This window comes from Nannobrachium achirus (genome assembly GCF_963921795.1).
Source record: "Nannobrachium achirus genome assembly, chromosome: 11".
NCBI lineage: Eukaryota > Metazoa > Chordata > Actinopteri > Myctophiformes > Myctophidae > Nannobrachium > Nannobrachium achirus.
In genome coordinates, this window is record NC_137820.1 from 20,941,315 (window position 1) to 20,966,533 (window position 25,219).

The 25,219-nt window shown below is 41.8% G+C and overlaps 1 protein-coding gene across 2 annotated transcripts in view; it reads left to right on the forward strand.

Moving 5' to 3' along the window:
• The window catches only part of scaper (S-phase cyclin A-associated protein in the ER), a 117,355-nt gene that overhangs the window by 42,791 nt on the left and 49,345 nt on the right, over nucleotides 1–25,219 (forward strand). For both annotated transcript variants that reach the window (XM_080736316.1, XM_080736317.1), the window contains 3 exons: nucleotides 9,442–9,578; nucleotides 17,880–17,945; nucleotides 18,928–19,054. In XM_080736316.1, coding sequence (XP_080592442.1) covers nucleotides 9,442–9,578; nucleotides 17,880–17,945; nucleotides 18,928–19,054 — 330 coding nt within the window. The remainder of the gene's footprint in view (nucleotides 1–9,441; nucleotides 9,579–17,879; nucleotides 17,946–18,927; nucleotides 19,055–25,219) is intronic.

Sequence of the window (25,219 nt, forward strand, 5' to 3'; positions counted from 1 at the left end):
CATTTTCTCATTCGGAGGGACTTTAAATTGAGAACACAATGATTATCAACAGGGTTGGATGGGTGTGTATGGAGGGAACACTCTCTTTACATTACTGTCCTGGTTTAATGTGATGTAGGTGATCTCCTGGAGCCCAGGCTCCTGACACGTGGGGTTTATTTATCATTCACCTTTTGACCCTGCTGACAGTCTAGAACGCTGTTTCCCAAACTGTGGGTCGGGACCAGGGCAGGAATTTCAGGGAGGCCATGAAAGCTATGGCCGTCGTTGCCCTTCAGTTTGGCCTTGTGCCCCTCCAAATAATGGCATGCTCTGAGGCCACAGTGGCCTTATAGTTAATGCCCCAGCCGACTGTACCACTTTCTCCTCTGTCTCTTTCTTGTCAATACATAGACACCAGTGTCTCTTTTGTCATGTAGACACCAGTGTCTTTTGAAGAGATTCTGAATTCTTAACTCCCCTGAGTCCCCATCGTTAAATCAATCCAGTAACTTTTTTTTGGTGCAGGGATGAGCATGGATCAGATTGTAAATACCATAATTTATTTCACTGCAGATAGTCATACACATTCAAATAAAGAAATAATAATAATTAAAAAAACTTACATTCAATTAATTATTTCAATGGACTAAAATCTTGTTTTATTTGATGGACTTCCTGCCCTGGCATTTGGCCTTTGTGCCCTCAAAAATGGCCACCAACACCAAAAGGCCAAGTGTCCGTGCCCCTAAAAGGACGAATTTCCAGGCCTGGTCGGGACCCATTTGTGGGTCACGGACACATTTTTATGGGTCCCTTAATTTTTTGGTTTCCTAAATAGTTTTTAATTATTATTTCAAAAGATTTTCAAAAACATTCCCAAGATTGTGATGAATAAAAAGAATGCAATCATTATCATTAATCAGTCATTTCAATGAATGAATAAATGAAAAAAATCGTAGAAATTCCACAAAAGATTAGTAAACACTAAACAGAAATGGTGAAAATAGCCAAAAGGATTTTCACAAAAATGCACACATTTTCATGAGTTCAAAAATAATGTCATGAATAAATAAAATATTATCCAAGAAATTCCCTAAATTAAAACGTCAGATCTGCCATTGTACAGTACATCTGCCATTTTCACTAGCTTGGTTCCCGGACAAACATTCTCTTTTTGGTATTGAGCTAAAAGGTTTGTGAACCACTGATCTAGAGACCCAAAGATGGGGCTTATCCCCGCCCCGCATAGCAGTGGTGGATCGGCCTGTCGAAATTATTACATAATCGTGTAATCGCAATAATTTGACATAATCATCATAATCGATCGTTTTCCATGTTGAAAAATGTTCATATAATTTAAAACATTTTCATGATGTGACGCGTTGTGAGCTGGTAGATCTGCTATTTCCACTATCAATGTTCATTTTTAAGTATAAAGTTGTGAAATATGTCAGTCCTTTCTTTGTATATTTAGGTTAACATGTGTCATATCTGCCATGTGCAACTTCAAAGCCTAAAAGCCAAACAGAAATGTAATTGTCAACGACAAAAAAAACACAATTAAATCGTTATTTGCAATTATTTGAGTGACAATAAATCGTCATGTAAAATGTCACAGTGGGGACAGCCCTAGTGGTGGACGTGTCTCGCGTGGCCAGACTGTTGACTCACGCGATTTGCAAATGCTCCGGTCATGGGGTAACGTAGGAAGAATGATGAGTACCCGCCTACCCGGGTTAAAGTGGAAGTGAAGCCTCCTCCTCACTTCCGTTTCCGTCTCACATCGTGCACATTTATCCTAATATGAATAAAAATCATATAAGCATATTTAGCTTGCTGACATTTTAAAATATATTTTCTTGAACGGAAGTGCCAGCTTCCATTACTCGCCGTTCAGGAGCTGTAGTTCCAGACTCTATATAGCAGGGGTGGGCAACTTTGATGATGGAGAGGGCCACTACATTTTCACACTCACTCCAGAGGGCCACAATGCATATAGCGACGTGTTTTGAGCTTGTAGATCTGCTATTTTTGCTATTTTTGAATTGGAATCCTGAAAAGTTACTTTCGTTTTCTTCTTTTGTTTTGAAATTTCAAATGCATTCATATGTTCTTTCTTATGTGAACTTAAATACAAATACTTTGGACATAAAAAAACAATAACATTTTAATTTTACGAGTCATTTAGCTACTAATATAGACTGAAGTAATTAAAGCCGGTAATTTTTTCCATGTTTGCATCAATATCAGTACTCCAATATTAACCTGCGGGCCGCATAAAGTGAAGGTGGGGGCCGCATGTTGCCCCCGGGCCGCCAGTTGCCCATGTATGCTACAGTATATAGCATTCGGAGATTGTGGAATAGTTGTCTGGCTACGCCAGACTACCAGCAGAGGGATCACTAGGCTGCGTAGAAGGAACAGATCGGGGCTCTGGACCAGGGCTGACCTCCCAGAAAGCCACCTGAATGAACGGTCCTAAAGGCCCTGTTGTTGAAACCACCCCTGATGGCTTCTAGCTGAGAGCTGTGTTGAAATATCCAGAGGGCCAGCTGAACCCACATAGCCCTGTGCCCGCCCGCCCGCCCCGCCCGCCTGCCAGGCTGTTTTGAGAAACGGTTGTTGTCTAGATATAGGAACGAAGCCACTGTTCTCTGATATCACAGAGGACAGCCGTTCTATTAAAAGAGCCCATGGGGAAGAACAAGGGGTCAGGATATACGTTAGGGAGCATTCTTATGTGTGACTTTTTTTTCTTCTCTCCCCCCCCTCCCCCTTTTTTTTGTCTTCCTCCTCCAAAGTTTCAGTTTAACATTTCGTTGTGGTATTATTTGACACATCTTGAATGTCGCTGATAGCCATCAATTCCACCCCCCACCCCCTCCTACCCAAAACTGTTGTAGTCGATGGTAACTCGATATAGGGGTAGCATCGCATTTTACCAAGTAGCCAACATGAAATACAGCTGTCTGTCTCACACCAAATGGAAAGCCTACCTCTTGGGCCTTTTGTGCGTGACAAAAGGAATACTGGGTGAACATATCACTTAGATTTTGCCCGTGTGTAGGCTTTCAGCCAGTGGTGTCAGTTCAGAAAAGGGTAAGGTATGGCAACATGACTGGTGTCTTGGTGTCAAGACACCTGTCATGTTGCCATACCTTAGCAACAGGTATGATACATTTATTTTAAGAAGTACATTCTATTTTTTCCCCAAAAAAATTCTATGGTTATTGTGCTGGATATGGCAGTCTGGAACAGTTGTTCAAGTGCAGCTAGCCCCATATTGAACCTCACCGTCGCTGCATACTGTTGTGCGAGCACAACAGTATGCAGCGACGGGTGAGGTTCTATATGGGGCTAAAGTGCAGCTAAACTTGGCATGTTAGTAAACGTGCCACAATTAACAATAATGAATTGCACCTGTGTAGCTTGGGTTAGGAACCTGGGAATATAGGCTACTATTCTGTCAAGATGGGAAGAACCAGTAAGACTCCCTAATCGGGAGTTTATGTGAGCTGCAGTGGAGGGGGTCCTCCACTGGGGGCGTCACCACTTTTGCATCCGTTCTGGAGCACGAGGAGTGGGTGGTCCCCGGGAATTCCCCGTCAGCAGCCCCGTTGGGTTGGTCATTTGGTCATTTTTGCACATTTGGTCATTTTTTACACTTGGGGGTCCCCCAGGGAGCTGGGGGTCCCTGGGGCTCGGCGGGTCCTTGGAGGTTGTAGTTTGGCAGGCAAGGAGTGTGTGTGCAAAATGTGGCATGGATCGGGTCAACGGTTGCGGAGATATGAGCAGGGAAAAAGTGTGACCTGTGACCACATTTGGTCATTTTTTACATCTGGGGGTCCCCCAGGGACCTGGGGGTCCCTGGGGCTCCGGGGGTCCTTGGAGGTTGTAGTTTGGCAGTCAAGGAGTGTGTGTGCAAAATTTGGCATGGATGGGTGCAACGGTTGTGGAGATATGAGCAGGGCAAAAGTGTGACGGACTCACTGACTCACTGACTCACTCACTCACAGACAGCCTGTGGAGGTTTTGGTAGTAAATGCGACCTACGGTCGCAATAAAAGTGTGGAGAATATAATTATAATACCTTGTTAAATTTTGCATTTGTAGTGATTTTAATGTAATTTAACAACATAACCAGCACAGATAGACAAAGAGACATTCATGGATTTTTATATTTTAAAGTAACTTGTATTCTCCCCCCTGGACCCAGGGTATGGCAGCTGCATACCCCTGCCATACCCAATTGACGCCCCTGCTTTCAGCTCTGCCTCGTGTGTGTGCGCGCGCGCGTGCGCGTGTGCGCCTGCGCGTGTGCGCGTGAGATAGAGAGATATGTTTAGAGAGGTGTTGTATTACTCCCCCCACAGTCAGTCTGTGGTACACTAGCGGGGCCTTCAGGCTCTGTCTCGCTGCTCTTTTGTTCTAACGGTTCAGGTACGACACCTGTCCGTCATTCCAGACACATCAACTGAAACATCCCCTACTCCGGCGCCGTCTCCGCTGAGCCGGGGCTGCTGTAGATTTGAATCTGTCTAAGACTACACACACTGAGGTCATCGTGTACAGTAGCATCCACGTGACAGCGTTTTGCTTAGGGATGGGACGATATGAAAATGTCATATCACAATTATTGTGACAAAAAAAGTCGGGGTGGAACATTTGTCAAAAAATAGCAGATCTACAGGCTCACAACACGTCGCATCGCGCCGCGTTCTGAGCTTGTAGATCGGCTATTTTTTGGCAAAGACATTTGATAGAGAGTGAAAAAAAGACTGTATCAAATGCGTATATTTTAAGTACCTTTTACCAATTTTATAGAGGGTTTAAGTGGTACCGGATATGCAGCTCGGCAAATAAAAGGTGAATTGATCCCAGTGCATGACGGAGGACGATATCACAATGAATGAAATCTCCACGATACGATTATCGTGTTGTTGTTTTTTTTATCACGATAGATCGTCCCATCCCTAGTTTTGATGTATGTGAAGGCCTGACACGTCCACCGACTCGCCAGTGTATTCGTCAGGTGACTGGAGGTGCTACTTAAATAATCCCATTAAGTGAGGTGGTTGGGGGTGGGGGTTGGGGTGGGTCAGGCAGGCCGGCAGGCCAGAGCACTGTACTGGATAGGATAGCCTCTCAGTGAGATTACTGAACAGCTGCCTCCCATGCAGGGGGCCAGCTACGGTCATGATGACCAAGCCCCGCACGCAGTGTCAGGTAGTAGTAGAGCTGTGGTTCTCACCATGTGGGTCGGGACCCCCCTGGGGTCTTTTGGGCGGTCCCCCAGATGAGTAACATAATGTGCAACATTGTTTTCTCACTCCACAGTAAACAAACCAACATCAAGTTGAAGTGTATTAATACCTCTAAAATGACAAATTAAATCTTGGCCAAATTGAGACAAATATTAGAGGCGGAAATTGTGAAAATAGCCGATCTACATGGTCACAACGCCTCGCGTTGCAACGCGTTGTGAGCATGTAGATCGGCTATTTTCACGATAGAACCGTGTTATACAAAATGTAATACCTCAACTCTTAGTGCTCGTAGGGTGGGGGGTCCCCAGTTAAAATATCATTATTTTGGGGGGTTTGCGGCCTGAAAAGGTTGAGAACTGTAGTAGAGGGCAGAGCACTGCACTGAAAAATCCTGAATGTCAATTTAACTCTGTTCAGCGTGAAAAGCGGATGGCTCCGTTTTAACGGCGTGTCTCTGTGAGAGTAAAGCCATCTAGAAATGGGTCTCCGGGGCCGTGAGTTCGGGGTATACGTAATTTAGCAAACTGCTTGACTGGTCAGTGCCAAATGTCTTGGGCACACTGCCAGCACGGTCAAGGAAGTAACCCCCCCCCCCCCCCCCCCCCCCGTTTCATTTCAAAGTATTGAGTGACAGGTGTCATACGTCAATGATCACGTCACCCACTGGCCGCAAGAAGTCCGAGATCCACATCGAAGCCACGCCGTTATCAGACCCTGTCTTGTTTACTCTCTGAGTTAAATTGTACACACTTTAACACATGGGCTGCTAATGTTTATAACATTTATAGCTGTTGCTGCTGCCACCATTGACTTACGCTTTGTTTTGACGTGCCTCGCAAGCTTTGTGCGTGTGCACGTGCGTGTCCAGAGAAGATTGAGGAGGATAATCCATTTGTTTACAAACGCTCGCGAAACTAAAATCCAAAAATCGCGGTAAAGTGTCGCCGTGAAAACAATCAGCTCTCTGCTTCCATGGGGCTGTTTTCATGTCATTCTGAGATAAAGCCGTTCTTATGTTTCAAAGTAGAATGTAAAGCATGATAAGTCCTTCCGTGATGTCTTCCCCAGAGGGGCTGCCTTCACTGACTGGGTGACGTAATGGACTCAGGTCATGCAAAGGGCAGCTGCAGTCTCAAAAAGTTAACTGTTTGTTGCCTCGTCTGTGGACGATATAACTTCCTGTGGCAGGGGGACACCTAGTGGCCATAACTCGTCCCTGAACGAGTTTGGCTCCCCAGGTGTTACGGGCAACACAATACTCTTGCAATGTTGCTGTGGCCTTTTCCCGTCCAATGTCGTCAATTTTCCCCTTTGCCTCGTATTGTGTTCTGTATCACAGGGATTCCCAAACATTTTTGTCTCAGGGCACCCCATGAATATTTGTTTTTTCATCCAAGGCACCCCTACATTAAATCGTCATTGTCGGGTGGAAACCTTGTGTGTCCAAAACCTTCTCTTTTTGTGTTATTATTTTAAAAACGATTTAAAATAGTGAAAATATTTTCACTACCAAAAAACATATTTGAAACTTGGAGATACAAGGTTTTTGCCTGACAGTGACAACATTGATCCTTTTCACTCCCAGCACCTTATAACCAGTAAGACTCCCTAATCGGGAGATAAGCGACCGTTGGTCGCTTATCTCCACAAATAGGCCAAAAGTTTGTTTTACCAATTATCAAGACATACGGGCAGTTGACAGTTTGCCATGGTTACTCATTGAAGTTGAATCTCCATATATGGAGATAACCTACGCATCACACTAAGTCTGACCTCACCAGCCCATATTTGGGCATGAGCAACTTATGTCTCCATATATGGAGATATGATGACATCACACAGTCCTCAGCCGATGATGTGGCGTGATGTCATACAATACACAAACGAGCCCTACAGTATAAAGGGGCAATTCTTGCCAGGAAAGAAGCATTTCTTCGACTCAGACCTTATCGCCAGGGTTGGCTTATAGCAGCTGTCGGTAGATAATGCCGGTCTTATATACTCATTGAAGTTGAATCTCCATATATGGAGATAACCTACGCATCACACTAAGTCTGACCTCACCAGCCCATATTTGGGCATGAGCAACATATGTCTCCATATATGGAGATATGATGACATCACACAGTCCTCAGCCGATGATGTGGCGTGATGTCATACAATACACAAACGAGCCCTACAGTATAAAGGGGGTTGCTAAGGTGGTTGCTAACGTACACTAACAGACCAGCAACAACAGACTGTTGCCACAGCAACGTACACAAAGGTTTGTGTACACATGTGGTGTGATGTCATACTGATGCGGAGATATGAGCAGGGCAAAGGTGTGACGTGTGACCGACCGACCGACCGACCGACCGACCGATCGACCGACGGACGGCCGGTGGAGGTTTTGATACTAAACTGCGACCTTACGGTCGCAATTATAGCATATTTTAGCGATTATGATGTGAGGAAAACATTGAGATAACAGACATTTTGGTTAGAACTGACTGAAAATAACTTTGTATTTCAAGTTTAAAATGATACTAAATATTTTTTTTTAGCAAATATTTTTTTTAAGCACCCCTGGACTGCCATCATGGCACCCCAGGGTGCCCCGTCACCCACTTTGAAAACCCCTGCTGTATCAAGCTCTGAGGGAGGGGAAGTCCTCCTTCAAATAAGCAACATGCCGATGATAAACTGAGGTAAAATTGATATTGGAATTGATGAATCAAAATGACAAATGGAGACAGAATCTCTGCAGCTTCCACTTGGAGAATATAACACTCCTTGACTGACTGGGTGTAAGGACACCTGTCTCTCAGCGGTTTCTCTCCCTGAACCCAGGGAAGCAGGTGCACCGCCCACACTTGTGACCAAAGGGTATGACATCACAATTACACACACACACACACACACACACACACACACACACACACACACACACACACAGGTTAGACTGCTGAATGGAAGACCCTTTATCTGGCCCGGCCATCCTGTCCTCTGGGGTGCTGGATGACAGGATAATTGGGTAATTGGTTACTCGCACATACATCATGTTGTCCAAATTAGGTTACATCCTTGGCTCTCTCGCTCTCTGTGTCTGGGGTGGAAATATCAGAATCATGTGACAGTGAGAGGCTCTCGCTCCTCACACTTACACTGTCCCTCAGTGTGTCTGTGGGCATGTGGCTTCAAAGGGCGCACCGAGCACTGGAGGTGCTGCTCAGGTAATTACAGGATTTAATGGCAGCACTGGGAGGGCTAGAACTGCACACAACAATGGATACACACCTGCCGTTAACAATGAACAACCTTTTACTCAGCTGCCCGTTGGGATTTTCTTTAGTTGTGTCATTTCCATGGTCAGCGTAAGACACGAATTGCTATAGGCAGGTTTGGTGATTGCTTGCAACCGGGGAGTTCTTCTCTTGGCGAGTTGCCTTGGTTGCGCTAAAGCAAGGCGTCAGACAGTGTGTAGAGCAGGGGTTCCCAAACTTTTTTGTCTCAGGGACCCCATAAATATTATTTTTAATCCGAGGCACCCCTACATTATAATTCTCACGACTCACTCCCAGCACCTTATATTTATAGCATATTGTCATTGTCGGGTGGAAACCTTGTATGTCCAAAACCGTTCGTTTTGTATTTATCATCTATAAAATGTACTAAACTAGTTAAAACAGCAGATCTACAAACGCACGATGCGAGGCGTTGTGTGCTTGTAGATCGGCTGTTTTCACTAGTTTTGTGCGACGGTCTTGTATGATGAAGCAGGGCAAAAGATGTACACATTTGAAACTTGGAGATACGAGGTTTCTGCCCGACAGTGACGATATTTTAGTGATTATGTTGCGAGGAAAACGTTGAGATAATTGCCATTTGTCCAAATATTATCAAATGATCTCGCGGCACCCCTGGACTGCTTTCACGGCACCCCAGGGTGCCCCGTCAGTCACCCACTTTGAAAACCCCTGGTGTAGAGCACGGTTCTACTGCTACTGTCCCTGTCTCACATGATGCTAACTGTAGGCCTTCCCCACCCCATTAGGATTGTATGTGCTGTACACTGAATGTTCTTTTTGGTACCAGAAGGAAATTAAGAATATTAATTTGTGTACCCATAACACACACACACCCTGGTATAGATATATTAGATTGGATGGATAGATAGTTTTTGTGATGTATTGATTATTGTTTGTTTCAGGAGCATCTGTCGCTGAGGAAATACATTGTGGACATTGTCACGGACGGCTCGGTCTCTTCGGAGAGTGTGAAGGACGGAGAGGAGAGGCAGAAGGCCAGGAAGAAGGCCAAGAAACTCCGTGCCAGGATGAACTCGAGGTAATTTGAAACCTATGCGATCCTTATTGTGTCTCCCGTGTTCCTCTCTCTCTTTCCCTCCACCACTACCACACCCCATCTCTCTCTCACTCTGTGTCACTGTTGAGCAGGGGTGGGCAACTTTGATGATTGCGAGGGCCACTATATTTCCACCTTCACTCCAGAGGGCCACATTGCATATTGCTACGTCCTATTTTGTCATTCTAGTATCTCATACAAAAGAAGCAAAAATAGCAGATCTACAAGCTCAAAACGCATCGCAGCGCATCCTGAATCATTTTTTTGTTATTTTTGAATTGGAATCCTGAAATGTAACATTTTGAATTAATTTCAAACACATTTAATTATAACTTTATGTACTTAAATACAAATAAATACATTGGACATAAAAGAAAAACAACATACAGGTCATGTTTGGAATTGTAACAGCTGAAATCAATAATATATCAGTATTCCGGTATTAACCAGCGGGCCGCATTAAGTGGAGGTGGGTGCCGCATGTGGCCCCCGGGCCGCCAGTTGCCCATGTATGCGGTTGAGGACTAAACGGTGCCAGGGCCTTTGTCTTATTTTATGAGTGACAAGGAGATGGAAAGCAGATGTTGTGTGTGTGTTCCTGCTGTCCACAGCGCAGCACTGATGAGCTTAATTTATGACCACTTTGTGTGATTGGGGAGCAAAACTGGGGATCGATGTGTGAGCGCGGGCTTTCACCTGTTAAGAGCTCTCCCCCAAATTACTGCCACGGCACTGCCAAAACCCGGCAGCGGCTCCCCCGGTGTACAGTACTATGTTGAAGTATGTATGTCTATTTGTCTTCCTCTGGGCTTATTGATTTTCCCTTTTTTATGAACTATCAGAGAAAATCAATAGTAATCAACAAATAGGAGCCAAATAGGGTCCTCTGTGTCAGAACGCGTACTTAAGGCTCAGTAAGTTTTAGCATCTTGTCACAAGTGGAATGGATGGTTGGAGCGTGATTGGAGATGGACAACGTGATGTTTCATAAAGGCTATTTTGCGGCGTGAGGCGTTTAGCATGGACATTGTTTTAGACAAGGGTAGGGCTGTCACAATTATTACATAATCGTCTAATCGTGATTATTTGACATAATCGTGATTATTTTTCACAATCGTCATAATCTTTTCCATGTAAAAAATAGTGAAAATAGCAGATCTACAAGCTCACATGCGACGCGTTGTGAGCTTGTAGATCGGCTATTTCCATTATCAATGTTCTTTTTTAAGTATGAAGTTGTCAAATATGTCAGTAATTTCTTTGTATATGTAGATTATGTGTCATATCTACCATGTGCAACTTCAAAGCCTAAAAGCCAAACAGAAATGTAATTATCAACGACAAAAACACAATTAAATCGTTAATCGCAATTATTTGAGTGACAATTAATCGTAATGTAAAATGTCATAATCGTGACAGCCCTAGACAAGGGTACCTTGTTTAAGGTATCTAAGTGTGTAATATGTGGCTGCATCCATCCACTATTTAGTTGATTTAATCAACAAATCTGTCAAATTGTTTCTCACGTAAAATCATCCAAACCTTTCAGGTGTACAGTCTCACGTGCAATTAGAACAGTGGCATCACTGGGCGACCCAACAGCCAAATGGTCATACACTCCACATAGATAAAGCTGAAAAGCATAAAATAAATACTATATGATTTATTAGTTTATTTGTCTTTTATTTAGTTTTCTAATTTTTTTATCTTAGATTCTGCCTCCCCAGATATTATTCAGCAAAGAGTGAAACAAAGATTATGCTGATTATACCAGCATTATGGGTGGTATTTTTCTCAAATACCTGGAACGCGCCTGCGTCGCATTAGATTTGAACCACTTTAACCATTATTTTATGCTTTAAATATTGAAAAATAGCAGCTTGTAGATCTGCTATTTTTGAAAAATCGTGAAAATGTGTGCAAGTCTTTGAATATCTTTGTCCGGATCTTTGACCCGACTTCTAAATCCTTCCTCTAAATCAGCTGTTCTCAAACTTGTTCATGTCAAGGACCCCCAGAATTACATTTATTCGGCCGCAGACCCGCATCTCAAAATATGTTGTTCCAGGGACCCCCCCCCCCCCCCCAGAAGCAGAGATTTGAGTTACAAAAGTAGATCTGCTTGTAGATCTGCTATTTTTCAATAGTTAAAGCATTCAATAATTGTAGGCCTAAATGGGTTAATCTGAAGACAGCAGCATACACCCAAAAAAATAATCTCTCAGTTGAACACATTTTAAATGTGTGAAACTTTTCCACCCATTTTATATGAGTAAATTTATATATGGGATATATGTAGTCCCAAGTCAAATCTACATTCAATGCAATGCATGTTGTTCAATTAGTCCAACTCATTTTCATTAACTTAAGCCAAGTTAATTATATGAACTTAATTAATTTACGTTTGTCCAACTCAAACAAATGTTAACGTAAATGTGTTGGTTCAACTCATTTTTATGGAATTAAGCTAAGATAAATAAAATACTTTTACATTTACATAAGAAGAGTTCGGTTTCAGGTTTTCTTCTGGATGATTTGTTTCAAGTTTTACAATATCAACATACAGATGCATAATGGATATATGCAATAGCAGTGATTATTGAATAATCAGAACATTTAAGAGAAAACCAACGCAATAACCTAAAAGTTACCATGAGTTCTTCTCTTTTAGCCTAGCATGGGGAGGGAGCTCAATCTTAAACTAGCAGCCTAGCAGTTAGGGTTAGGGTTTAGGCTCAAATACTGACAAATCAAATTCTGACATATGACAGTCATCTTGCCAAGGCAGACACATTGATATGATACATTTAGCATTTTTAGCTCCCGAAAGCTTAAACATTTCCCTGAAAACCTAGAAAAATGCTGTTCCCAGCATGCTTTGCATAACATGTGACCAACTTATTTGACCAATCAAGGGAAAGGGCTGGAGTCACTTCTCAGATCTGTAAAATGTACTTAATAAAATTGAGTTGGATTCAAACAATATTCTCAGAATGATTTCAGCCTTAAAAACTACTCAATAAAATTGGTGAGAGGCGTGGTTTATGGGACTCTGGGAGTTTTCATTGGAACTCATTTTCAATGTGTTTTTAAATTCCATTACTAAGATTTGAGTTACATGAATGTAATATAAATGCATAATGTTAAATGAATAGATTTTGTATAAGCACTATTAATTACATTTGAGTTGGAACAATTTAATAAAAATGCATATATTGTAAATGTATATATTTAAGGTAAGCACGATTAATATTTGTTCAGTTACATCAATTCAATACATTTGCATATATTATAATTAAATACATTTAAATAAAGCCAACATAATGTAAATGTATCACATCTGGCACTATTAATAATATTTGAGTTATATCAATTAAATGTATATGCTTATGCCTTGAAGTGAAGTAATTAAATAAAGCAAACATAATTTATATGTGTCACATTTATAGGGGGGTTGAATCAGTTTTTTGGGTGTAGTAAGCCCTTTGCTACCACGGGCCAACACTGACCATCACTCTCACAGCAGCTCTGTTCACACTGGCAAAACTCAGTATTTGACAAGAGAACTGGGAATATCAGTTACTCAAATATTACTGTTAGATATTGTTCTTGTTTTGTATGATTTTACCACAAGCTAACATAGTAGGCTACTACTAATGTTAGCAATCAAACGCCATTGAATGCCAGGCCTACATTTGTATTTTAAAGCAGAAATAAGCAGTTTTCTGCTGACATAAGCAGGAATCATGCAATTGCTTATTTAAATTGTATTTTTTATTCAGGCGGCTAACAATGCATCCTAAAGAAATGTTGTGTGTGTGACACTTCCTGGGGCTACAATCTGCCTCCAAAACTATTATTTTTATCTGTGAGAAGTAATAACAGACCAATCAGGACCGCCTCTTGTTCTTGTTCAGATTGGTTGACCTGTCTGTCAATCCTTTTAGCCCCGGTCGGCTGGTTCATGCACCAATGAGCTGCTAATGACAGAGCTTCTTACAGATAAAATAATAGTTTTGGAGGTAGACTGCGGCTCCTAGAAGCGCCACAGAGACTAGATTTTTTTAGGGAGCATTGTTAGCCGCCTGAATATAATAAAATAAAATAAAATAAAAAATAAGCAATTGCATGATTCCTGCTTATGTCAGCAGAAAACTGCTTATTTCTGCTTTAATACAAATAGCTAAAAATAACCCTGCATTAGAATTTTGAGAACTGAACGTTCTGCCAGATTGGTTGAATCTTAAGGCTTAACTCTGGATCTGACATGCTTATGATGTTTTCAAGAAATACCTTTAGGCAGGGAAGAAGCATGAAAATATTCAAATAATCTGCTAAAACCAAACCAATCAACTAATCAATTTATCAATGACGAGGGGACAGTCTTAAAATTCTACACTTGCACTGTGCAGTCATCCGTGCCAGATTTCTGGGTCCTTTGCCATTTCTGATTTTGGAGAGTCCTAGACAACCAATATTTTGTAAGCATCCAATCAACTTTTTCTTCTCTTCTTTTTTTGTTATTTAAGTTTTTCCAAAAAAGACAATAGCCAATCTACCAGCTCGAGTTGCAATGCACTAACTGTGAGCTTTTAGATTGCTATATTTGAAAAGTTCGGTTGAAAGTGATTAAACATTGGGACACATAATTGCTGATACTGAGGTCGTCAAAAAGTCAAATAAAAGTCAAATAATGGCCCATATCTGTTGAGATGACTTGACAATGCTGCAATCTCAGCCCATTACCTTTCCGCCAAACTCAACTTGCACTACACATTTTTCACTTTTCTCCTCATCAAGAGCCTATACTTGTTCAAAATGAAGAATAAAGGGCAGCGACGGCCCATGAAACGCCCGTTGCGTTCCGCCCACAGTACTTGGTTATCAGTGTAGCGGCATTCTGAGGCGCTGCGCTGCTGAGGAGGTGACAACACGATCTGCCTCTGTTCATTGTCACTCCTGCCCCGGCCCTGCTGAGACCAGTGCTCAAAGGGAACAGGCTTTCAGAGGTCATAAATAACACAGCCCCCAGTTAACATAAAGGTGAGCTGCTCCAACCGTTGGGTGGAAATGAGCCATTTTATTGGAACACTGTATGGTGTCCGTAAAACGCACGAGAAGTTTTCACTGGACTCCCAAGGCCAACTCTGTGCCGGATTCTGTCATAAAGCAGTGCACACACACACGGTTTAACCCCATGTATTATTATTTTTCCTTCTCCTGCGGGCTGGCTAACTTGTTACAGTAATAAGTCTTTCGGTTGGGAAAATATGCCATTTTAAAGCGCTTGTTAGTAGCACGTCGGTTACTGTCAAGATGGGTTCTGAACTTAGAAACCCAAATCCCCACTGATCCTCTTGTACAAGCTGTTTGCCTATACCTTGTTGCATGTGTTTAGCTCAGCGGGGGAACAGAGCAGCCTGTGTGTGTGTGTGTGTGTGTGTGTGTGTGTGTGTGTGTGTGTGTGTGTGTGTGTGTGTGTGTGTGTGTGTGTGTGTGTGTGTGTGTGTGTGTGTGTGTGTGAGTGTGAGTGTGTGAACCTCAGGGAGAAGTGTGTACACAAAGGCACCCCTGTATGGGAATATGGAGAGGGTGAGCACAACCCCAACTCCTTTCACCCCGTGTGCTGTGGCCCAGGTGGTAAAGTAGAAGAGCTGGAGGGTTTTTTGACGAACACAACACACTTCATAATTCGCATCCAAGCCGAGGTCTGCTGGATGTAATTCAACATTTTGCTATTTTTGAGATTTGAGGTGATTTTGTTTTTCATTGCAGCTAGTTTAGATTACACTCCTCAGTCTGCCTTTAATTTATACGCCGCCGTATGATTGTGTTGCACGTCGAAGCTATTTTTAACGCGTGACACCATCATGTGATAAAGTATAAATCAGGCTACACACTGTTGCAGTATGAAACCATCCATCCTATCCTCTTAATAGATATGCCATTGTGGAGGCTAACTACCACTGACATAGTGCTTGGTTTCCTCTATCAATTTAGTCCTGTGTTATTATGTCGTCGTACCGTGTCTGTGTGTGTGTGTATACAGTACTTGCGATCGCCGTTTCAGAACAAATCTGGTTCTTGTCGTGTATTTTTGGCTGCACACACAGGCTTAAAGGACAACTTAAGTTTTTTACAACAAGGGTTCATATTTTAGATTGTAATTAGAGAAATTAAAAGATGAGTGTTAAAATGTTTTCATTTACCACTTTCCATCATTTTAGACATTTTAGTATTTTGATTTCAGTGGTTAGGGGCATGCGTATAAGTGGCTAAATATGTCTTTTTAGACACAATAAGCTGAGTATTTACACCAGCCCCCATATGTCACATCTGCCCATGAAAGATTGCGGTGCATCTTGGGAATGGGCTTATTGTGTCTAAATATACATATTTAGCCACTTGCATGCATGCCCGGATGCCCCCAACCGGGGGCATGCATGCGAATCAAAATTGTTAAAATCACTAAAATGATAGAAAGAAGTAAATTAAAACATTTTAACAGTTATCTTTTCTTTTCTCTAAAATATCAACCCTTGTTGTAAAAAAACAAAGTTGCCCTTTAAAGAAGAGAAATGGATAACAGTTGCTTCCCTGTAGAATGAGACAAAACATAATAAACCGAGGCTTAGATCATGATGAATTGATTATTAGTTCTGCATTGTTGATTTGTGCCTTTTCCCTTATTGCTGATTACTGATATTTATTGCCTTCAGCCCATTTACCCAGCCCTGCAGGCGACTGTGATGAATTGCTCGGCAATTGCTCCCCATTTAACCTGGGCAGGCGTAAACCTGTCAGAGATGAATATTGTAATATCAAGAATGAGAAACGGGCCAGGTACAGTCGAGACCCCTTGTGAAAGCAGGCCTGCATTAACCATTCTTCCTGCTCAGAGGACACGGTAAATAATGTTGGCAAATGATGGACCCCCTCCACTAAGGGAGTGCCTGTAGCATTGAAGGTTTGTGACCTTGCGTTATAAAAAGAAATAATAAAAACATATGGAAGCTATTTTTAAGATAAACTTAAAGCACACTTTTATGTACGCACAACGTATACGGTATCCTGTATGTACAGTATGTATGTACAGTATGTACGTTTAATAGGCTTGATTATAATACATACTAAAGGCCCATTCCCACTGTGCCAGATAACAGATACAAAAATCTCTTTCTCCAGATATTTTTCCATTCAAAGTGGATGGTAGATACAGATAAAAAAAAATATCTGCCACAGATAAAAGAAATATCTGTGGCAGTTATTTTATGCAGAATTTTCTTTTCATATTATGAAATTTAAATTATCCATTGAAATTGTTTTCTTTTCATATTATGAATTATGCGTTTACTATAGGAACCAAATGAATACATGTTGTGATTAACAGTCACAAAAACATGAAATATAAAACAAAACACACACACACACACACACACACACACACACACACACACACACACACACACACACACACACACACACGCACACACATTTTGGCACACTATCATCTTGGCTAATCGTGGGGTAAGCCATTAGATGACTGCCCTTGAATCGCTTGACAAGAGATTGCGAGCAGCGGATTGGGGCGTTTGCTAGTTCCAGGTCTGGTCCTCAGGGACGGGTCCACCTGTCTTCCAGGAAGGCTGTGGCCTCTGGACGGATGACCGTAAGGCCATCTATCTCACTCTGATCAATAGTTCTTATCTTGTCTGCAATGCCTGATTGACAGATGGATCGACTCGTCCACTCCCCAAAACGCATGTGCATGCGCACACCACGCACCCACGCTCTGTATTTTGTCAGTGTCTGACTGTCAGGGCTAATGCAACCAAGATACCGGCCCCTAAAATGACCATGACCTTCTGGTGGGTCACGCATTCAAAACAGCAGTGGCGCTGCATGAGGCCCCTTTTAACTGTTTATTTGACAATGAGTGAAATAAAGAATTTGAGCTGCCCTTGTAAAATTATGACTTGAGGGAAGAGAGGGACTTCGCGGCAGAATTAAGCCTATAGTCTATATGAGTAGATGGCGGTGAGACAACAGGTCCCTGCAGAGCTGATGTCTGATTATTTTAGGGCCAAGTCACTTGGCTAACGGCTGACAGGCCAAATAAACACTCTCTCTCAGGCTGACCTTTCTCTCCTTCTTCACACTTTACATCCTCCCTCTTCTTAACTGACAGCCCAAGCACTCTTTTCCTACCATTCAAAGACTTTACCCCCCTCCTCTTTCTCTCTCTCTCTCTCTCTCTCTCTCTCTCTCTCTCTCTTTTACTAGGGCAAAGGAGTTCGAAATGTCAGTGGAGGCAAAGGCACAAGTTCCTGACTCACCGTACAAGGCCAAGTATGTTGCACTCTTCTTAACGCTGACCAGTGATAAATGGAGCCATGTATTTGATGAATTTGGTGTTTACTGTAGGTCGATTTCTACACAGTAAATCCTCATGTCTTGTTCATTTCACCATTGTAAGAGAGTGTATATATGTAACCAAATGAATACTCACAAGTCCATTTGGTTACATTTGTACACTCAAGGGTTAACTGACTTCTCAAAGTGGGGCCCAGTGGTGACCCTCAGGGGTCCTTGAGAGAGTTCCAGGGAGTCCCCAGCTAAATAAGTTAATATAGCATCAAAAAATCTATTCAACTACTTTGACCTATATGCATTTGAGATTTTGAAAAAAAATATTCAAATTAGGAATCTTATTTTAAATATTCAAACAACACAAATCTTGTATGGGGGCAGTGTTGTTTTCGAATGCAAATTTTGATTTAGTTTTAGTCATAGTCTTTTGAATAAAATGTTTTAGTCATAATTTAGTCACCTGAAAAGTTTTAGTTTTAGTCTAATTTTAGTCGACTAAATATCAAAAGAATTTTCGGCGACTAAATCTACAGTTGATTTAGTCAACTGAAATGCATTTTGGCAGGCCTTGATGACATTGTAATGGCTGATTTTACACTTAGTTGTGTGCTGAAAATAGGCGACACGTTGTGAGCTTGTAGATCGGCTATTTTCAGCACGCAACACCTGAGACCAACCAAACATAAAATGACTCTCTTCTCCACTAGTCCCCCCCTAACGTTTTAGTCTAGTTTTTATTTTGTTGACGAAATTGACAATATATTTAGTCTTAGTTTTAGTCATCACAGCTTAGTTTTTATTTAGTTTTCGTCAGTGAAAAAAATGCAGTCGACAAACATTTTTCGTCATAGTTTTAGTCGACGAAATCAACACTGTATGGGGGTCCCTCACACAAATATTTTCAGGCTTGCGGCCAAACCCAGAACCTCTGGTGTAATGACTATTTCTCCTGGATGTCCAGGCTCCAGCGCTTGGTAAAGGACCTGCTGAAACAACTTCAAGGCCAGGACAGTGGACAGTGGGCCAACAACAAAGTATCTGCTGTGAACAGAACCTTAGGGGAGATCTCTCGCATACTGGAGAAACAGGTAAAAAGATACCACTGGATCACCCTTGTTCATAATATTGTTCTGTTTGTGTTCATATTTTATTTTTAACCTTTATTTAATGTTTTAATTCATACATTTGTTTTATTTGTGCATAATTAAGCCTGTCACAATTATTACATAATTATTTGAGATAATCGCAATTATTTAGCATAGTTGGCAGACTTATTTCCATTCATCTGTTTTGAAAAAAATGTGAAAATAGCTGATCTACAATCTCACATCACGCCTTAATGTGACGCGTTGTAAGCTTGTTGATTAATCGGCAAACTAAAATGTCATGATTGTGACTGCCCTACTACTAATTCGGTTTACCACACTGCAACCTATAATTACAATAACTGGCCCGGTCTTTTGAGAGTCATATACTGCCCCACAGCTGATCTTCTCACAAGCCTTGTTGTTGGACAGCCTTGTGGACGGCCCACAGTGGTGGACAGGATTGTAGGGGGACGGACCAGCCCCTCTGGCATTCTCCACTGACGCGTCATGTTTGGCTGCGGCTCCCTCTGTCCCACCGACCCAGCGTCGAGTATCGCTTACCCCAATAAAATCCCCCCGCCCTCGGTTATTGGTTAATGCAGACCAGATTAGCTGTGTTTTCATTGTGCACATGGTACTAATAGAAGCGCTTCCCCATCACGAGAGCCAACGTTGTCTTGCGCCTGGCTCGCTCACACGGCTCAGATGTCATGGGTTTAGACAATGGTAAATTGGATTTTCAAATGAAATGTCATTAATGCAAACGATTTTATGAGGCAAAGTCAGGGGAATTTGATATTAGATTAGGCTTTTCCCTTTGAATTCGTTAACTCTCGTGCCGAGTGCAATTCCAGACATTCTGAACAACCGATTTAAAACATTTGTCGGTGAGTTAATCATCATCATATATTTTATTTAACCAGGTGAACGACTCGTTTGACTTTTTTCAAGAGTGACCTGGTGAGAATCGTGAACATTGTTACAACCAAACAATACAAACAGACAAATTCAACTGTCAAACACTACAACCGAGTGAAAAAATATCCATTTAAAATGCAATATTGAGTCATTGACCAAAAAAGGATCATTAAACGGGTACAATAATTTCAGTGAAAACATTGACCAAGAGTACTATTTTATTGATCCTTTTAAATGTACTTACATTCACGTAATCAGCTCCAACAAGGTCAGGTTTCTGTACATTACTCCTGGAAGAAGGGGGCAGTGTAATTAAAACATATCTGTTTTAGGCTTTTGATACCGAAACTCACATTTTAAAATAAATGACACCAGAGTTGAGGGACGGATACACATAGATAGATAGATAGATAGATAGATAGATACCTTTATTATCCCAAGGGGGAAAATGTGTTGCCCAGAGGCAGCACAGCAGTATAAGGTTATTTACAAAGTTACAGAGAAGTATGAAAAAGAAAAAACAAGAACAGAGTACAGTAAGTACAGTAAGAGCAAGGTACAACAGGAAAGGGAACGAATAATATATATACATAAAGTGTCTTAAAGCACGACTATCAAAATAATAGTGCCCAAATCAAAGTGACCATAACAGTCAATGCTAGTTAGTGCAACAAGTATCTCTCTATCATGTCAAACACAAGCAGAAATACTAAAAAAACTACTAACACAACCTAATAGTGCAGTGTCCAAAGGTCAGAGCGATAAAAACAACTAGCAAAATAGAATAAAAATAAAAATAAACAAGAAAGGGTGATGCGGCAAAACGCACAAAAAAAAAACACCTGTCACAATGTTTATGAAAGAGAGAAAACGTGCACCACCACCACCACAACCGCCACTGCCACCACCACCTCCTCCCCTCCTGTGATGAGGCATAAATCTCCTGCCAGCTTGTGGTTCGAGCCATCATAACAACGGCATTGTGTGTGCCGGTGGGGCGGGAGGATAGAGAGACGATAGTGTCTCTCCATTGACGAGGGGGAGGGCTGCAGAGGCTATTATAGAATTTCCCCAGAGAGGGTAAAAAAAAAAAAAAAAAGTGGTAGCCGAGGCGAGTGGCACCGACATGCTGGTAAGAGGAGAGGAGGAGACCAATGTGATTTGAGTAGCGCACAAGCTGTCACTAACACACAGCGGCTCCTCCCCTCCGCGCCACTCACTCCCTCGGGGAGGTCAGAGGTGGCCGGGGCAGGAGCTCGGCTCCATTCAACACTGGTGTCACGGCTACACGCGCACATCAAGGCTCAGTCTGTGTGGCGTTTTAGCTTTGTACTCTACCTTCACTAGCATATAGTTTATGGCAGTGGTTCTCAACCTTTTCTGGCCGCGACCCCCAAAATAATCATATTTTATCTGGGGACCCCCTACCCTGACGAGCACTAAGAGTTGAGGCATTGCATTTTGTATAATACGGTTATATTGTGAAAATAGCAGATCTACATGCTCACAACGCCTCGCAGCGCGAGGCGTTGTGAGCATGTAGATCGGCTATTTTCACGATTTCTGCCTCTAATGGTTTTGACAATTTGGTCAATGTTTAATTAGTCAATTTAGAGGTATTAAAACGTCCTTAAATTGTCACTTTAGAAATGTGCAGATATCCTCTAAAAACTTAAACTTTATATTGGTTTGTTTACTGTTGAGAGAGAAAACAATGTTACACATTAAGTTACCGTAATCATCTGGGGACCTCCCAAAATAATTTGGGGCCCCCACTGACTTAAAGGAGAACTCCAGCCATTTTCAACCCATCTTCATATAATTGTCCACAATAATGCCCATTAAGATGGTACCTTTTTTGTCAACTTGGTGTGTGTCTGTGAACAGCTCAGAAACTTGCTTACCTGTCACATCATCACAAGGATTTAGAACTTTTTTTTATTATAGTTATTTATGCAAGAACAATGGCTTCTACTATATGTTCCCTTCATCTTCCTTTTCTTTCTTCTATGGAAATAACGATACCATGGGAACTATGCTCAAATACAAATTTGACCCACGTCTTTACTTCTGTAAACCTGTGATGTGTCAATAAAGCTGATTCTGATTGTGATTCTATAAAATCATATAACATTCCTGGAAGAGAAAGTCTGTATTTTCTTTTCGCTTGGAATCTCCTTCGATGATGTCAGCGGTAGGCATGTTACTGAACTATCCATACTATAGCCCACCAATGACACACAGAGTAGACAGAAATTGTGCCTTCATATTATGAGTATTAGTGAGGAGTCGGACTAATTATGAACATAATGTAAAAATCACACCTGTGTGAACTGAGCGGTGGAGGGTGCGTGCGTGTGTGAGTGTGTCTGGCCTGCTCAATAACGCCCCTCCCTTAACATGTGTGTGTGGTCAGCAGAGGTATTGCCATGATAACGGACATATCCAGCCACATAGCCAGCCAGCCACATACGGACATACCCACTCGGAGGAGCGGCTCCACCGCTCAAAAAAGAAAGAAAAAGGGTGACATGCTCCTTTAAGGCCTACAGTATATACTTCATCGTATGACCAATAGTAAAAACAGCCAATCTAATAGCCAAAATCGATCAGCATCACATCGAGTTGTGAGCTTGTAGATCTGATATTTTTAGTTTTTGATATTTTGGCGAAATCTGTTAAAAACAAATTTCAGGTTTATTTTTAGATTAAGTGGTTAAACCATGTTGCTTTTGTGTGACTATTACCCCAATGACCACATCAGTTGCTCTGTCCCCCCCCCCCCCCCCCCCCCCCCACGTCAGCCTTGGCTCGCTGCGATTGGTTAAGGAGCGAGGCAGCCTGGGGAACACTTCCTTGTCTAATCCCTGGGACAAAGTCAAATAAATAGAGTCTCATTCAGCGTGGCCGTCTGGCCCCCGAGTCACGTCGAGTCAGCTCCGTTTAGATTATTTGACCTAACAAGCATCTCTCGTGTCATTGACTCACCTAGACATTTGTTTTTCTCCGCCCCTATCTGATTCAGTCTCCACTTTCTCCGCTAATTCCTTAGACAACATCTGACACGCCCCCCCTGCACTGCCATCGCAGCCCCCCCACCTCCAACTCTCTGGCCCCAGCGAGCACCTCCCTCTGTGGTCACTAATGGTTTATTTTGTGTCAAACCTGATTTCTTTTTCTTAACATTGGTGATACTGAAGAAATATGCACCTCTCTTTCATTCTTTTTTTTAAAATTCTTGTTCTCCTCTGTTTGCACGTTAGCAAGCGTTCATATTTATGTACTGCCCCAAAGTGTTTACCTCTGCTTTCAACCGTACACCAGGCCCGAAAACGATAAGTTGAGGAAACTGTCAGAAACGCAGCATTCTTAGCGCTAAAGACTCCAGACTGTATTTATGTGTTCATTAGTCAGCTGTCACGGCCCGGTAGGGACCACCAGTAGGCTTTATATGGAGCTGGAACTGGAGGTATTCTGGTTGCCCAAACACTGGGTCGGGTAAATATCGTTTTCTTTTTCTTTTTTTTTTCTTTAACCCATTTAGGCCTAGGATTATTGACTGCTTTAACTATTGAAAAATAGCAGATATACAAGCTCACAGGCAGCGCGCTGCGAGCTTGTAGATCTGCTATTTTTTTTAAATCATGATTTTTCTTTGCAAGTCTTTGAATATATCTATTTAAAAGCAAACATTTGTAACTCAAATATTTGCTTCTGGGGGGTCCCTGGAACAACATATTTTGAGATGGGGGTCCGTGGCTAAATACCTGTAATTTTGGGGGTCCTTGACATGAAAAAGTTTGAGAACTACTGATTTAGAGGAAGGATTTAGAAGTCGGGTCAAGGATCGGGTTAAAGACTTGCACACATTTTCAAGTTTTTTCAAAAATAGCAGATCTACAAGCTCAGTGGTTAAAATCTAACGGGACTCGGGCGCGTTCCATGTATTTGTGTGTTAAAAAAAGAACGAAAAAAATCTAAAATGTCATTTTTATAAATAATTTAATAAATTAACGTAGAAATTAGAAAAATATAATAATATAATATATATATATAATATATGTCACGATGTTGCACGTTGTGAGCCTGTACATCGGCTATTTCCACTAGTTTGGGTCCCGGAGGAGTTATCGAATTTCTGTTTTGAGTCTCAAGCTAAACGGTTTGGAAACCACTGGTATAGACAGTGTACACAGTAAACTCCTCAGTGTTCCTTTAACTCTGAGTGAATGTAACCATATGCACCTGTAAGGGTCCATTTGGTTCCATGTGTACTCTCTTAGATTTAAATGAACACACATATTTTACTGTGGAGGTAAAACTTGGATTGTCAACAAATGTAGTTTGCATATTTTCTTCTTTAGATGTTGAGATTCTGTCAGGCATTTGCTGGATGTCGAGGTAGAAATGGGGTAGAAATGCAAGACAAAAAGGCCTCCGGCACTGACAGATATTCTCCAGATCAACCGTGTAAAAACTTTGTCAAAGACGACTGCATAGTTTGTTCATTTTGTTCTATACATTCCCCCGTCTTCATGTGAAAAAGTGGTTATTTTCCTGCACCTGGCTTAAATTGTGACAGATGTTTTATTTGTTTAAAGCAACTGTTTTTCACCAATAGGCTGCTGTATAGCTAGTGTTTGACTGACACTGTACATTGACAGCCTTACATGTTTTAGCCGCTTGAATGCCAGCATCCATATTCTGGGGGGAACACAAGTTAAAAAATATCGGATTTACAGTGAGCTTGTAGATTGTTTATATTTATTGTGTTGCCAGACATCTATGATGTCAGTCATCTCCATATTTGGGAAAATATGGCCACATTTAGGCCACATTTTGTCCAACTTAAACAACCAACCAGGTCTGTGCATTTTTTTGGGGGGTCAAAGTTGATCCCATGCCAAAGTGCCAGTGCTTGCCCAGCAGTCTGCTGTCACCCAGGCGGATGCGTGCACGCGTCCATGTGCACGCACTTATGTGCGCGACCAGGCGAGGTCGCTTCTCTTCTTACTAGTATTTTGCGAGACATTTGGTGTAGAGGGGGGAAAAAAGTGGTCGAAGAACATACAGTTAGTAACTTAGGTCTGTTTTGACTAAGAATAGATGTCTAAAAGACTTGGATTTAATGTTGTCTTAATGAGACACATACTTTAAGACTGAGCGACAGTCTTTGTTGACACACTGTACTGCTTCATTTACTGCCAGGCCCATAAAGTAGGAGATTATAAACTGTCAAGTGTTCTC